Raw genomic sequence first — 17,218 nt, 5'->3', positions numbered from 1 at the left:
ACTATAACTGACAATAATTGGAATATATATAATAAGGAGTGCTATGGGAAAAATCGGTAGTACTGTGGAAAGATTTCTTTCCAGGGTTTTTTTTTTTATTTCATCTAAAACCACATAAATACTGATACTGATCATTTTAAAAGTGAAAGCTAAGCCTATGGTTCTCCCGATTCCTCAACCATTCCAAAAACATGTTAGCTTGAATGTGGGTGGGAATGGTTGTTTGTTTATATGTGCTGCCTCTCACCCAAGACAGCTGGGACTCCAGGTCACTCCAGGTCTCTCCAAGTCTCTCCGGGTCATGCCAAGTCTCTCAAGGTCTCTCCAGATCACTCCAGATCTCTCCAGATCTCTCCAAGTCTCTCCAGGTCTCTCCAGGTCATTCCAGGTCTCTCCAAGTCTCTCCAGGTCACTCCAGGTCTCTCCAGGTCACTCCAGGTCTCTCCAAGTCTCTCCGGGTCACTCCAGGTCTCTCCAGGTCACTCCAGGTCTCTCCAGGTCTCTCCAGGTCTCTCCAGGTCTTTCCAGGTCTCTCCAGGTCACTCCAGGTCTCTCCAAGTCTGTCCAGGTCTCTCCAGGTCTCTCCAAGTCTCTCCGGGTCTCTCCGGGTCTCTCCGGGTCTCTCCAGGTTTCTCCAGGTCTCTCCAGGTTGCTGGTGTGTGTGTGTGTGTCCAGGAAGAAGTTGTTTGGCACCACCTAATCCTAATTCTAAACCTAACCTTACACCCCCAAACTCTTGGGATTATATAATCATACACATTCAAAACCTTCATATGACTGGTTTTAGATGAACCATGAAGATTATCATTCATAAGTAGACCACATTCTTATGGCTTCACTCTCGGGGGTTCCTGAGTTGGTCCGACACAACCCAACCAATTCCCCATGGATTGATCTTGCACTCTATCCTTCCCTCACTTTGAAACACTTTTGACCCCAAGGAACTTTCCCACATCTCCACTATCCTGGAAACACTGGAATCAAACCTGCCCAAACTAATTTTTGCGGTGATGAACAAGAATGAGGCCGTTTCGTTCCGAGTCCCCTTCGGAACATTTCCCTTCTGATGCGGGGGGGGGGGGTGTTTCAGGTTCTTGGAGCTGTGGTCTTATCATCTGATGAACAGCCTGTTTGTTTCACTTTCTTTTTCCTTCACTTCCTTGTCTGACTTTTTTTTAACTCTACTTTCAACCTCCTTAAAGGGAACTGGACTTTTTGGAATTTTGCCCATCATTCCCAATTCTTTTTTTTCTTTCCATTTTCTGTGCATTGAATACAGTATCGGCCTACGATGTACAGTATATTCATGATACAGAGCAGTCTATGCAGTCTATGCATACATATTAATAACCATATTAATAACCATATTAATAACCATATTAATAACCATATTAATAACCATATTAATAACCATATTAATAACCATATTAATAACCATAAAATCTGCATTATTGTCGTTTGAAATTAACCATGTTTAGTCCTGCTCTCTCATTGACTGTCGTATCTGTATATTTTTCTATAGTCTAGTATAATATAGTATAGTATATAGTACTATATTATATATACTATATATATACTATAGTATATTTCTGTATATTATGTATATTTTGTACGTATATTTCTGTATATTTTTCTATAGTCTGTATAGTCTGTATATTTCTGTATATTCCGTATATTTCTGTATATTCTATATATTTTTGTACATTTTGGATACTCTGTATATTTTGGATATTCTTGTATTTTTCTGTATATTTTGTATAGTCCTGTATATTTTGTATATTTTCCTGTATATTTTCTGTATATTTTCTGTATATTTTCTGTATATTTTCTGTATATTTTCTGTATATTTTTAATATTCCTGTATATTCTGTATATTCTATATTTTCTGTATATTTTTTGTATATTTTTAATATTTCTGTATATTTTTTTATATTCCTTTATATTCTGTATATTCTATATATTTCTATATATTTCTGTATATTTTGTATATTTCAGTATATTTTGTATATTCCTGTACATTCTGTATATTCTATATGTTTGTGTATATTCTTTATATTTGTGCATATTTCCTGCTCAATATGAAAAGACTTATTCCGGCGCACGTGGAGGGCAGCGCACCGAATCCCACGTCCACACGTGCACGTCGAACACACGCCTCACGTGTGTCGGCCTTTCCCGGCAAGTCGAAGCCGTGCGCCTTTAAAATGACGCGCGCCGCCGTGGCGGGAAAGGGCGGGCCCGAGCCGTGCGTGTGGGCGCGGGTTGCGTGTGCGTGCTCGTCCCTGCCCACAGGCTCTCCGAGTGGCACCGAGGCGACCAGCGGCTTGTGTGGACGCGGTGCACCGCGGTCGACGTTCGAGCCCGCCGGTGGTCACCCAGCACCGCAGCGCCGCCAGATCCGATACCTTGCACCAGCATCCGCATCCTGGATTAAATAATCTATATATTCCATCTATTTATAGATTACATATTTAGCACATTTGCAGCCGTCTGGGGACTTCCGGTTGGATTTACCTTTTTTACACCATTGCTGGTCTTAATGACGGAGGTCAGTATTATCTTTTTATTCTCTTTATTTGCCTTTAAAGCTGCTGATGGAAGAGTGGAATGGTTTATTCTCAGGGAGGGGGGTCAATCCCCCCCCCCCCAGTGGACACCCACTTGAAACATTTAAAATAGGAGACGTGTGGGATTATGGATGCGGCTGTCCAATTACACATTCTCTATTTTACTATCAATCATCTTTTGCGCTCTCACTAGCACTTCACATGCGCATCTTTGCGCCTTTATGACCGTTCCTACAAATAGTACTTTAGTTATTCGATTCGTATTTATTTATTTACAAGGATTAATTATGAATGCCGGTGTCAAATATCGGCGCATTGTTCTCGTTGGCATGGATGTCCCTTTGCGCATATCACGCACACACACGACCACAAACGCACCGTGGAAATGCAAACGCACCTGCCGATTTAGCACGTCACGCACTTGCGTGTGCGGTTTACAGTACACTTCATTTTTTTTTTTTTAATATATTTTTCTTGGCCTGGGTGGGCACCGGCAGACTGCGCATTGGCGCTCCACGAAGCCAAGAGCACCAGGTCACATCTCTTCCTTTCTGCGACTGCACAGAATTTGCACACGCACACTTGGTGTGCGCACACTTCCGACATTTTAATTCTAGCTGCTACAAAGAAGCCGGAGTGCTGGATGCATTTATTTATTGGGGCATTTATTTATTTGAAGGGGGGTGGGGGGGGGGGGGTAGCGAAATTGTGCCCAAATCAACTACGTTCCATGCCGCATTTGCGCCAATAATTAATTGTTCTCGGATGTAAATAAAAATACATTTCCTTCATGCATCTCTTATATAAAACAATAAACATATTTTTTGGATGCTAATAGCGTTTTTATGTAATTTTTTTTTTGGGGGGGGCGTGATTTTTTTCTGTCATTTCAAACAGCAACAAGGCCTTCCGCTGTGTGTGCGCCATAGCAGAGAACAGAGTGCGCCTGCAGTGAAATAAACAAGGAGGCCTCAGTCGGAGAAATAGTTGAAGCGCTAAACTGGCGCAAAAAATGTCATTTTTTCCGCACTACCGTAGCTCACATTTCAATGTGTCGGATTTGAAGACTTAATAGGATTAGATGATTGTCGTGTATTTTTTTTATGGGAAGGGAATTCCTAATCAGGCTTTTTTTTTTCCAGTGGAGCTGGCTAACTGGGATGGGAGTGGCCCTCAGGATTTGCGCCCCCCCCCAAAAGAAAACCAAAAAAAAGGCTATTTTATTTTTCACTGTTCATATTTTGATGTGCAGTGCGTGTTTATGCAATGGCGGTTTAGTCTTAGAGGGGGAACAAAGTATTTGCCGCATTGCCGAGTGTGCGCTAATATATTTGCGGGTGTGTGACCAATGTTGACACTTTGTCAGGCGTGAAATTGATGCATATACCAAATGAGCTACACATTTTTTTCGTGGATCCGAAGGGGGGGGGATTTTATTTTTAACATCTGACTCTCCCCCCAATCCATTTCGGAAGGGTTGGAAGCGGCAGTTTGCGTAATTTGGCTGTTGTGTTTTTCTCCTCCTCCGGTTGGCGGGCGATTAACTCCTCTGACAAATCAAGCGCGAAAAGCCAAGGGCTCTCAAGGTAACCCTAATCCCTTTTGGGCGGCGGGGGGGGGGGGGGGGGGGGGGGTCAAATATTACTTGGATTTTGCACCATGTTCGCTGTTCATTTCATGTTTTTCTATATTTGGGTTCGTTTTTTTGCAAATACGCACACCTGTGCGTAAAATGATACACACGAGGAAGAAAATCCTAAACAAAAATGGTGATTGTTGGCGTTTGTGTGGCGTGTCTTGTAGTGGTGAGACGTGTGTCCGTGTACGCGTGTAATGTTGCGTGTGTGTGTGTGCGTGTGCGTGTGTGAGGTGCTCTCTAACTGGGTGATGTAATGCCGTGAAGGGTGCTGCAGCAGTACCACACAACCCAAAGAAGGCGTGTCCCGCCTGCGGGAGTAGCGGGAAAACACACACACACACATACACAAGGTCTTGCCCACGCGTGTCGTGCACACGCCAAAAATCCACGCGTAAACGTGCACTCATTTTCTTAGCGCATTTGCTTTGGTGCATTTTTTGATCAGACAAAAAAAAAAAAACAGGCCGACAATTACATAACAATATTTTTCCTGCTTTTGGGCCAAATCATTTATTGAAGTATATTATAATGTTCTCTCTGAGGTGTTCAAGTTGCGCACCGGGAGCCATTTTGGGCTCGCAGCTGTTTTTTTAATGGCCTTCGGCACCTTGTAAAAACATCCTCAATTCATTATGAATAATATTTTTATGAGTTATGGCAGCCATTGCTTCTCTCAGCTAAAATGTGGAGGCTTCTTTAAATCTGAACTTACATTTTTCCATGTTCGATCCTCGGTAGGAAATGTTTGTTCAATCCTTTTTCCATACTTTATGATTCCAATGTAAATCCAAAGAAATGATATGGAATTGGAAGTATTTAAACATATATGTTGTGTTAGGAATAGTACTTAGACATATTTTCTATGTTGCATTCTATCTGTAATAATAAAATGGCACATTTGGGACCATGGGATCATCCAGATTCCGGGCATATTCAAAAAGGCTCGGATGCAAAAATGAAAGCAAGGAAAAAAGAAATTGAATCCAAATGAAATGATATTTCCGTTTTGCCGTAACAATCTGGAACATTCATGTATGTATGTCCACTCACACAGTCATTTCACATAGGTGTTCAAAGTGCGGACCGGGGGCCATTTTTGGTTCACAGCTTGTTTGTCATGGGCCCTTGGCATATTTGTAAAAACATGAAATATTATTAGTTATTACATGATTGTGTTTGGTCGGCTACAACACAAAGCTAGGATAGCTGATTGCTTTTAGCATCTTTTTATGTACAAAATACCCCCCCCCCCCCCCCATCCTTTCATTTTTATGTATGTGGCCTTCATGGAAAAAGCTTGGTCGCTCTTGCTTTAAATGTTTTATTTCAAATATATTGATTATTCCACTGAAAATGATACATGCAATTATGTTGTTACAATCAATAATCTATGATTAATTAACTATCCAATTAATCAACAATTTTGTTTTAATTCATGGTTTTTTATGTATATTATAAAATGTAAATATCCTCTGATTTCAGTCTCTGGTATGATTTATAATTTCCTGGGTCATCCATTCTTTTTTAGACATCACATCAGTTTTGGACTTTTTTCGATATGTTGCAGACCAAACCATTCATTGTTTGTGTTTGCTTCATATTGGTTTGGTCCGTCCAAGGCCTAACCGATGACTCCATTCATGGAAACAACAAGCTTTGCATGAATGGACTTAAGACATTTTTAGTCCTAATAACTCAAGCATGCTGTTACTTTGTCTTACCGACAAAATAGCTAAGCTAAGTTATTTATTTTGCTAAGTTGTTGGTAAGACAAAATAACTTAAATTAATATTATTTTAAAAAAAATTTACACAGTACAACAGAACAGGAGTAACCACATTATTGAAGGACGGGGGTGCACCCCCTCACATTTGGGCTTATTGGGTTGGACCATCCATGGTTCTGCCGATTTACTTCCAGATTTAGAAGTTATTTTTATTATTTTTCTTTTTTCTTCTGAGACATATCACCCCCCCCCCCACACACACACACACAGATAAATAATAAATAATTTATAAATACACGATACAGGAAAAATGTACAGCATACTTTACAGTCAGCTAGTTTCGCACTTTGTGTGTCAGTCCTTAAAAGCACCATATTTACCAAAATGAAACGTAGGCCAATAACTAGTGGTGAGTACTTATATATTTGACATTTTAATAAGTGCATATTTTTATTGTTGTGTTATTGCAAATGTAGATCCAACATTGAACGCTAAGCTAGCAGGAGGCTAGCAGGAGGCGGTGAGGGATTGATCTGTGTATCAGAAGTTGGCATTTTTATGGCCATCTCAGTCATTCACCTCTCCATTTTTAACATTCGATGGCGGTCCCGGAGCAGTCCAAGTCTCCCAAAAAGCGGGGGTCTACTTTACGTGGATGTCTGACTGATAACACAAAGTGCCGACTGAAAGAAGCCGGAAACATTCACCTTGTTTCCTGCATGGCCTGTATGTAGATGAGCTATTTATTATTATTATTATTATTATTATTATTATTATTATTATTATTATTATTATTATTATTATTATTATTATTATTATTATTATTATTATTATTATTATTATTATTATTATTATTATTATTATTATTATTACAATTGATGCAAAAACAGGAAGTAATAGACAGGAAGTGAACAAATGATCACTATAAATTTCTGGGGCTTATTAACAAATAAGCTCTACTTCCTCTTTCTCGTTTTCGGACATTAGAATTATGCCACTGTAACCTTTTCAAGCACGCTGGAAATGAACCTGATCATTACCTTGAGGTGTTGCGTTCAAAGACACCACAGTTTTATTGGAATTCACATGTTTTAAGTGTATTTTCTGGCATTTCCAGGCACACTTAAATGTCTTCCTTTATACTTCGACGACATGATAACAATCTTGGTGCGATGTTCGGATTTCGGAGTGTCAGTGAATGCACCTTCATCCTGTTATATGTGGTATATGGTGTTAAATTGTGCTGCTGTTGAAGTGTTAAGGCCTGAATAAAGTAAGCGAGCGTCAGACGCATGGAGGCGCTACACGTTGCAGAGAGGCGTGAAGCAGATTCGTTAAATATGCTAAAAACGTTAGCGTAATCGATTCAATGAACGAGTTATCATCTTTACTGTTAACACATCCCAGTAGGGATTTCTGGTGTATTTCTTTAAAGACACCATCGGTGTGGCTGGCCATGTTTTGGGGGAAACTGGTTCCCATGAGATTGACCTAAAATGGCTGTCCGACAACGCCAAGAAGGGAAGGTTTATGTCGGAAAAAGGTGATGAAGAAGAGAGAGAAAAGAATGGCTGACGTCTGGGCGATGTAGGTTCTCCACGAGTGGATGAGATGCAAGATCCCCCCCTCGTCTTCTCTCCTCCTCCCTTCAAAGATTCATCAAAGGCACGATTAAAAAACACTCACGTGGATAAATCAGAGCGTGATTGCGGGCCATCTTTTCAAGCTGCGGAGGACATTTTGTCACCGGATGTGAGCTTGCTGTGGCTTTTTGTCCATGGAGTCACCTGCTGTAAAATTACTGGCAAGTGGCATCCATTTAAACACAAGGGGCCCGCTGGTGGGCTGCTTTTATTTGTATTTACACACACACACACACACACACCGCTTCCCCCCGTGCTCATGTGTCTGTTAATAGGATCCAGAGTGCTGCTGCCTTTTGTCAGCCTGTGTGTACGTGGACTCATCCCTGCGGTGTTGGTCAAAAGAGCCTTTCACTGGGAACAATGATCCGTGTAGTTTAGCCTTTTAACCCTGACGCTCCCTGCACTGCAACAAAGGCGCACACACATGAACACACACACACACGTGCAGATCTTCAAAAAAAGATTATTGCATGTGTGTTTTTGTGTATGACACCCCCCCGACATGACTTCTCTGGTAACATCTCCGCGAAGGTCCAACGATGTTCTTTGAGTGCACTGGTGCTCCACTTATTTGGTATGGACGCAGCCTAAGATAATTGCATGTGAGTGCCCCCCCCCTCATTCAAACATTCAATCGGGAGTAATACAAAGGAAAAGGCAATTGTATGATTTGTTGACACTATTACCGTGTACTGTACTATATTCACATACTCATCAATTATTCACTAATAACTTTGTTGATATATTTTCATTTTTGTTTGCCTCAAATATTTGTTGTGTGTCATGATCAACAAATTAAAAGGACTCGGACTACGTTATGCTAGCCACAGCATTTCAGTATGTGGAATCAAACTATGGAATGGATTGAGTAAGGAAATCAAACAATGCACAACGATGAGCCAATTCAAGAAACAATACAAGCAGTTGATGTTTGCTAAATACAAGGATGAAGAGTCTTGAACCAGTCATGATGTGCTATATATATCACTATATTGACACTTACTATGGTACCCATTATGGCATTGGATGCTCATATCACCGAGTACTTCGGTTTGTGACAAAAAAATAAAAAATAGAAAATACAAAAAAATATATTCAAAAAAATGTCAAAAATTTCTAAAAAATATCTACAAAAAAATAAAAAAAAATCCAAGAAATTAACAAAAAAAAACCTTAAACTATATTAGGAAAGCAGGAAGTGAACAAATGTAACAGTTACTGATTGTAAAAGTACCAGATGGAGGGGTAGGATTTAATAAGCTTTGCTTCTTCCTACTCCTTTTGGACATGTGGAACTGGGAACTGATTATGGGATGCACTCAATTGGAATCTGATGCATGTTCAAATGAAATTAAACCATTACCATTACCATTAGGCTGCAGGCTTCAGTAGATGATCTGACAGCGAAGCAGAACATAACAGGAGGACAAAAACCTTTCTTAAAGCGTCCAAGCAACGCTGATTGTGGCCATGACCAACATCCTTCTTGGTGTTTTTTTTTGTGAGATTCAAAAGTCAGCCCGGCCTGAGGTGAACACCAGCGAAGATACGATTATAGACATTTACCGCTATATCAATATCAGGGACATCATATTTCATAACTGAGTTCTCCTCTTGTTTTGTGTGGAAGTGGTTCATGTTTTGGCTTGTTTTGTCTTTTCTTCCCCACTTTGTTGAAACCCTTTTAAGTTTAGAATAAATTGGAGGTGAACTTGTTAGCCTGCTAGCATGCTAGCATGCTATGCTTAAAGCTGTGACCGTGTCTTGTGACCCTGCAGTGATCCCGTAGTGTGGTAATGTGGGGTAAACAAAGAATAAAGTTGACCATAGGGTTGTTATTTCATGTCTGCAAGGCTCTAATAATGGTAAAAATGTAATTCAGAAAACATGTAAACAAAGAATAAAGTTGACCATAGGGTTGTTATTGCATGTCTGCAAGGCTCTAACAATGGTAAAAATCTAATTCAGAAAACGTGTAAACAAAGAATAAAGTTGACCATAGGGTTGTTATTTCATGTCTGCAAGGCTCTAATAATGGTAAAAATGTAATTCAAAAAGTCATAAATAGGTTTTCTATGTTCTATGAAAATATTCCTTTTATTAACATTGAATCTTCCATTCATTCATTAATTTATTTTCTAACGCTGGAGCCTATCCCAGCTGTCTTTGGGCGAGAGATGGGGTACACCCTGGACTGGTGGCCAGCCAATCCCAGGGCACATAGACCGTGACCATTAGACACGTTGCCAACCCTGACCCTGCCTTTCGCCCAAAGTCAGCTGGGATAGGCTCCAGCATACCCCCACTCCAAAAAAATGGATGGTCGTTTTTTTCATTTGATTAAAAACTACTTTTTTGGTGTACGGTATTCCATGAGCAGGAATTAATGAAATGCCTTCACATGTGACAAACTAATTCTTTATCTTTGCGGCGCATTGTCGAGGAGAGTCCTATGATGTCAGCAATGGAAGGCATTGACTGGCTGATACTTTGTATTCCGTGGAAGCTTAGTAAGCAGCTCGCTTGTATAGATTGAACCTGCAGGCACAATATGGAGGCTCTGCTGGAGTTTGATAAGAGTGCAGCTTAAAGAAGATAGTAGTTGATGTTTGGTGCTTGGAGTTGCTGCCGTATGCCAGCATGGGAAGCTTGGGTTACATTTTCACGTCCAGAACACAGGAAGTGTAGAGCTTTGTATTGTTTTTATCTGTACTACGGGTCGTGTACTTTCACCATTATGCATTTTTTGCACAAAAAAACCCCCACAAAAAGATGTATAAATACATCAATGGAATTGTTGTGTTTCGGCTAAATGTTTGGGGCGAGAAAAAGCACAAATGGGAATGTTTACACATGAACATACACACAAATTCAAAATGTCAAAATCCGTGACCAAGGAAAGGCCAGTGATGATTTTATTTTTTATGGTAATGGTAATGGTTTAATTTCATTTGAACATGCATCAGATTACAATTGAGTGCATTTTACCATTATTAGAGCCTTGCAGACATGAAATAACAACCCTATGGTCAACTTTATTCTTTGTTTACACGTTTTCTGAATTTGATTTTTACCATTTTTAGAGCCTTGCAGACACGAAATAACAACCCTATGGTCAACTTTATTCTTTGTTTACACGTTTTGTGAATTAGATTTTTACCATCACTAGAGCCTTGCAGACATGAAATAACAACCCTATGGTCAACTTTATTCTTTGTTTACACGTTTTCTGAATTTGATTTTTACCATTATTAGAGCCTTGCAGATATGAAATAACAACCCTATGGTCAACTTTATTCTTTGTTTACACCACATTACCACACTACGGATCACTGCAGGGTCACAAGACACTGTCACAGCTTTAAGCATAGCATGCTAGCATGTTAGCAGGCTAACAAGTTCACCTCCAATTTATTCTAAACTTAAAAGGGTTTCAACAAAGTGGGGAAGAAAAGACAAAACAAGCCAAAACATGAACCACTTCCACACAAAACAAGAGAAGGACTCAGTTATGAAACATGATGTCCCTGATATTGATATACCGGTAAATGTCTATAATCGTATCTTCGCTGGTGTTCACCTCAGGCCGGGTTGATTTTTGAATCTCACAAAAAAACACCAAAGTGCATTCAAGGACCGCCAAACAATCACAACACATGACGAAAAATGTGGTATTAATAAAGTGTTAGTGATTTACGGTGAAGGATGTTGGTCATGGCCATAATCAGTGTTTGCTGTCAGATCATCTACTGAAACTTGCAGCCTAATGGTAATGGTAATGGTAGTGGTAATGGTAATGGTAATGGTAATGGTTTAATTTCATTTGAACATGCATCAGATTACAATTGAGGGCATCCCATAATCAGTTCCCTGTACCCTTGTCCCCCTCCTGGACGTTGACTATTGAGGTCCCTGCGGGTTAAAAGGGTTCAATGTGAGCAAGACTTAGGGATATTCTTAAAGATACAGTACCGTAGTTTCTCAGTCAAACAAAAGCATCACAGTGACATGTTGGAAAAAGTAGATGGAAACGAGCTACGGGTACCTGATATTGATTATTCACCAGCCAGCATATCACATTAGCCATAATCGGAGAAATAAAGCATGTCATCCATCATACTGTATGACTGGGACTCATACGTCTTCCTCCTGGGCCTCCTCCACATCTTTGGTGGTCCTGTTACTGTATTGAAGTCGATGACCGTGCTAGCATACATAATACGAAAAATAAGGCCCACCAATCAGATGATATTCTTTATATTAGTACACGTAACTAAGCATTCTTTAGAATTATTTCTCAAAATTCCAGTGACTTTTTTAGCCCTTAATTCAATTATTGTTAGAATAAAATGTAGATAGAATAAATATAGTGTTAGTTATCACCCTTATATTCATTAGCTTAAACAATAGAAAGCTTGTGAACGTGCTGAAGGAGGAAGGTTCCTGTGACCCTGATCAGAGACCCCCAGCGACCCCCAGGTCCTGGAGGTGCCTGGATGCACCAACAGCAACCATGCAGATGTTCATGTTAATCCTGCAAGAATGTGTCAAGATAAGAACTCATAAAACAATAAAAGTAATGACTCTCACATACACACACACATACATATACCCTTTGTTGATGATAGACGATGTTAAAGGGACAGTGGAAGTAACTTTGAATATTGTTTCTTCTGTATTTCTGTGTTATTTCAGTGTTTTTACAAGTGAACCTGACATTTATGTAGCATAAGAAGTGAGCGAGGAGCGAGGACCAGGGCCCACGGCCACCAGTCCCCGATCCACGGCCACAGGTCCCCGGCCCACGGACCCCGGCCACCAGTCCCCGGTCCACGGCCACAGGTCCCCGGACCACGGACCACGGCCCCCGTCCACCAGTCCCCGGTCCACGGCCACAGGTCCCCAGCCCACGGACCCCGGCCACCAGTCCCCGGTCCACGGCCACAGGTCCCCGGTCCACGGCCACAGGTCCCCAGCCCATGGGCCCCGGCCACCAGTCCCCGGTCCACGGCCACAGGTCCCTGGCCCACGGCCCCCGGCCCCCGGCCCATGGCCACCGGCGCACGGGCCCCGGCCGACAGCCACCGGTCACCGGCCCATGGCCACCAGTCCCAGGCCACAGGTCTCCAGCCCACGGCCAACAGCCACCGGTCTCCAGCCCCCGGCCAGCCCCCGGCCAGCCCCCGGCCCACGGCCACAGGTCCCCAGCCCCCGGCCGACAGCCACAGATCCCCGGCCCATGGCCACGGGTCCCCGGCCCATGGCCGACAGCCACAGGTCCCCGGCCCACAACCAACAGCTCCCGGCCCCTGGTCCACGGCCACAGGTCCCCGGCCCACGGCCCCCCGGTCAACAGCCACCAGTCCCCGGCCCACAGCCCCGTGGTGCACAGCCCCCAACCCCCTCTCAGTCTAGCATATACGGTGTAAAGGTGGTCACGCTGTATGTGCCGGTTGCTCTGTATTCTTTAGGATTGAACAGAAAGCTGTCTCTCCAGGCTCATCATCAGATAAAAGGCGTTCTGCCCGGCTGACAGATAGTAATGCACTGCCATGAGAATAATGGGACTAATTTACCCGGCAGATGACCGATAACTACAAACAACCTTTGTGAGGAGGGGGGGAAATGCTGCTCTATCAAAGGCCCTTTTAATTAAGATGGGTGACTTCCAGCCATAGCTGAGAGCTACCCCCAATAGAACTACATTATTTAGCTATTTGGGCTTGCTATTGTAGGTTTTTAGACATATTTACGTCTTTTAATAAAAAGCAAACAAGAATTGAATTAATTGTCGCTTGCTGATCGACCTTGTGTGACCTCCCCTTGTCTCTCTTTTTGACAGTAATGGAACCCAGAGAGAGCGCAGACCCCACGTCAGCTGTATTTCTCCTCCGTATATGACATGAAGAAGGATGCTCCGCTTGACCTCACAGCCAGAGGAGTCGCTTCCAGCAGGACCTTGCACCATGAGTCTTCACAGCATATGCACTAAAGTGTAAAAAGAATCTCAACGTTACCTCCTCTCAATCTGTGGACCCTCAGGAGGGAAGCAAAGACCACTGCCTGCCAACTATTTGACAATTTCCTGATGTGATCGGCGTCAAGACTGTTAGCCGCAACGACTGTTCTCCTGCTACTGCCCTTGTTCCTTTAGAAGCATATTTTTATAACTGTACAATATATATCTGAATAGATCTCTAAAAAGATGAATAGGATTATCGGAAATTAGTCCAACCAGACTGAATTCCAATCAAACATCTATTTTTTGCAATTATGGATCTCCTCAGTTTTTGTATCAAACTGCAAATGTTCCTCAGCACGTGTATGGGAATGGAATTTTTAGGCACACCAGGTCAGTGGGCTCGCTACCTCCGTTGGGATGCCAGCACTCGTGGTGACCTCAGCTTCCAGTTCAAGACGGAGTTCTCAGAGGCGCTGCTGCTCTACTTCGACGACGGCGGCTACTGTGACTTTCTGCAACTGGCGGTGGTAGAAGGTCGACTCCAGCTGCGTTTCAGCATCGACTGTGCCGAAACGACACTCGTGTCCGACAGACGGGTGGATGACAGCAACTGGCACTTTGCAACTCTGAGCAGGTATAACCTGCGTACCGTTCTGGCCCTCGACGGACAGGCCAAAGCAGACGAGGTGCGGCCTCAACGCCAATTTATGAAAATCGTCAGCGACCTCTTCCTGGGCGGGGTGCCTCAGGATATTCGCAGTGGTGCCCTCACACTGCCCACAGTGCGAAACATGCAGCCCTTCAAGGGTACAATCACGGACCTTAAATATGGCAACTCGCAACCCCGGTTCTTAGGAAGTCTCAAGGTTCCCCTGGAGTCCGAGGGGTGGTGCACCGTGAACCCGTGTGAGAATGGCGGCACGTGCGCAGTGGTGGATGGAGAAGCCGTCTGTGATTGCTCCAAAACAGAATACAAGGGCCGCTTCTGCACCGAAGGTAACACACATTCCTCAACTTTGCAATTTAACCTGACTTGAATGTCATCAACGTCACAAGTTAAATGGACGGAAATACAGAATTTCTGGTTCCTGCTGATTTGTCGTCCATTGCGACATGGTCTACACCTGGGCGTCTTGTCCTGATCCTCACGTCTCCTCCAATTAGCTGTGTCCTTCAACTCGGGGCCCAGGTGTACCTCGGCGTCTAATCGATCTGTGAGGATTTAGTTCCCCCTTTCTGTTAAGTCATTAAGTCCGGTCACCCTGTCACGGTTTGGAGTGTGTGTGTGGGGGGGGGCTAGCAGGTGGACCCAAATGCTGGCAGGTGTGGAAGGAGAGGTGACAGTCATATGCAGCTCGACAAAATGGTTTCATTCCCAAAAAAGCCTGGGGCGCTGCTGTCGTTCAGTGTTAGCAATGCAAAATAAAAACACTGCTAATGTCCAAAACAAACCAAAAACGCAAGACACACAAGCAGCAAGACGACTAGGATAACGACGGGTCTTGTGTCCCCACACAAGACAAAGACAGTCTGGTACAGTAAACAGATAGGGACTGATAGACCTGGACATGGATAAGACACAAGTGGAAGGAAACGCTGGAGGGGACGAGACCCACCCAGGCCATTTAAACAAAAAAGGGCCTCTTCTTTTTATCTTCTTAATATTAGAAAACCCTCTAAAGACAGTACCCCCCCTACTCTGTAGTATTTAAAAACAATGTTTAAACAAAAAGGGCCTCTTCTTTTTATCTTCTTAATATTAGAAAACCCTCTAAAGACAGTACCCCCCTCCCCTACTCTGAAGGATTTAAAAACAACGTTTAAACAAAAAGGGCCTTTTCTTTTTATGTTCTTAATATTAGAAAATCCTCTAAAGACAGTACCCCCTACTCTGAAGTATTTAAAAACAATGTTTACACAAAAAGGGCCTCTTCTTTTTATCTTCTTAATAATAGAAAACCCTCTAAAGACAGTACCCCCCTACCGAGTAACAATGTCGGTCCCGATGACGGGACCAACAAAGCAGCAGCAACCAGAATGAGGTTGTCCACCATCCCCAAGCTAGTTCCACCCAGACATCTTAGATGATGTTGGGATGTTGTGAGTCTATGAGTTTGTCAACCGTATCTAACCATCCCATTACGGAGCTGACCTTGGGGTACTTGCATTGGGGTACAGTGATGCTGCTTGATTCTGGAAGTTTTGATGCTGAGAATTGATGTGGGGTCATTTACGTATCCGGATTCAAGACCATAATGTTTTTTATTGTTGTTAGAATAATTATTACTGCTCGACCAATGAGCTGCGTAGTTATTGTGAACCCAGGCCACATCTTTTTCATGACCTTGAAATATCGTGCATGTCTTTATGTCTTGACTGAAATCACTGCATATGCTATTTTACAAAACATGGCAGGCCCACAGGAGGTTCATCTTGATTGGCTGTCTCTCTTGCTCGCCGGGCGCTCCCACCGATGGAGCCTCGTGTGTGCGTTTGTACGAGTGTTGACCGAGCCGAGCTGATCTTAAAGCTAATCTCAATACTGTTAGCCAGTACGACACATTCTAATGACGCTGGTCCTGCAGTCGCTGATAAGGATGTCTCCAGAGAAAATGGAGCCCCCCCCCAGACCCCCTTTCATCACCCAATAACAAGATGGCAGGTGGTTTGTATCACATTCTTTTGTGCTGGGAATTGCATCCGCGCAGCGCACCGCTATGCGCGCTTACTTGGCTTTTCTCCGAGTACTTCAGCTTCTTCCTCCTACATCCTAAAAACATGGCTGTTAGGCTAATTGATTGAAAACGATAAATTGTCCATAAACGTGAATGTGAGTGTGAATGCTTCGTCTGTATGTCTGCCGCGATTAACTGGGAACCAGTCCACAGGGAAGAGGGAGCACAAAGACTAAATACACAAAGAGGAAAAGGCAATCAGGTGCAGGTGGAACACATTAGGGGGCGGCGGGGAGGGGGAGAGGCCCCCGGTGGGTGGGTCCAGCGGTGGGAATCTGAAATGAAAGGAAATATAAAAACAAGATACTGAAGATGATTTACAGAAGATACACTGGTCTGCTGTGACTGGTTTATCAATATCCCATTAAGACCAGTGCAAACAAGCTCTAGTGCTCAATGATTCGTTAATGAAAAGAGAAGGAACAGGAAATGAGTGGACGTGCTAAGGTGGATAAGTAAATTGGGAATGGAAGGGAAATCCAGAGAACCTTCCGACTAGCTTCTCTAACTAAATATGTAACAAGACTGTAAACAATGCTTTGTGGTGAACACGTCAAGGTGTACATACAGAATATTATAGTTTCACAGGTGAGCTGCAGCCTATCACAGTTGACGGGGGGGGGGGGGTACACTCACATTCGACCAATAGCCATTGAGAGTCTCTAACATGCATGAGAGGAAGCCTAGCGTCTTAACGCTAACCCTCAAACCTAAACATGATGTGCAATGAGGTTCATGGGGGGGGGGGGGGGGGGGGGGGGTAGTGTCTTTAGAGGGTTTTCTAATATTAAGAAGATAAAAATAAGAGGCCCTTTTTGTTTAAACATTGTTTTTAATTACTTCAGAGTGTGTGTGTGGGGGGGGGGGTTCTGTCTTTAGAGGGTTTTCTAATATTAAGAAGATAAAAATAAGAGGTCCTTTTTGTTTAAACGTTGTTTTTAAA

General features: G+C 42.9%; 1 protein-coding gene across 14 annotated transcripts in view; it reads left to right on the top strand.

Moving 5' to 3' along the window:
• The first annotated feature begins 2,295 nt into the window (after positions 1 to 2,295).
• Positions 2,296 to 17,218, top strand: part of nrxn3a (neurexin 3a) — a 134,304-nt gene continuing 119,381 nt past the window's right edge. For all 14 annotated transcript variants that reach the window (XR_009130343.1, XR_009130341.1, XR_009130342.1 and 11 more), the window contains exons 1-2: positions 2,296 to 2,548; positions 13,421 to 14,536. Coding sequence is in view for 10 of the 14 variants with exons in the window: in XM_058077788.1 (XP_057933771.1) it covers positions 13,852 to 14,536 (685 nt within the window). In the remaining 4 variants the exon portion in view is untranslated. The remainder of the gene's footprint in view (positions 2,549 to 13,420; positions 14,537 to 17,218) is intronic.

This window comes from Doryrhamphus excisus, chromosome 7, assembly GCF_030265055.1.
Source record: "Doryrhamphus excisus isolate RoL2022-K1 chromosome 7, RoL_Dexc_1.0, whole genome shotgun sequence".
NCBI classification, from domain to species: Eukaryota; Metazoa; Chordata; class Actinopteri; order Syngnathiformes; family Syngnathidae; genus Doryrhamphus; species Doryrhamphus excisus.
This window is presented reverse-complemented; position numbering and strand designations above follow the sequence as displayed.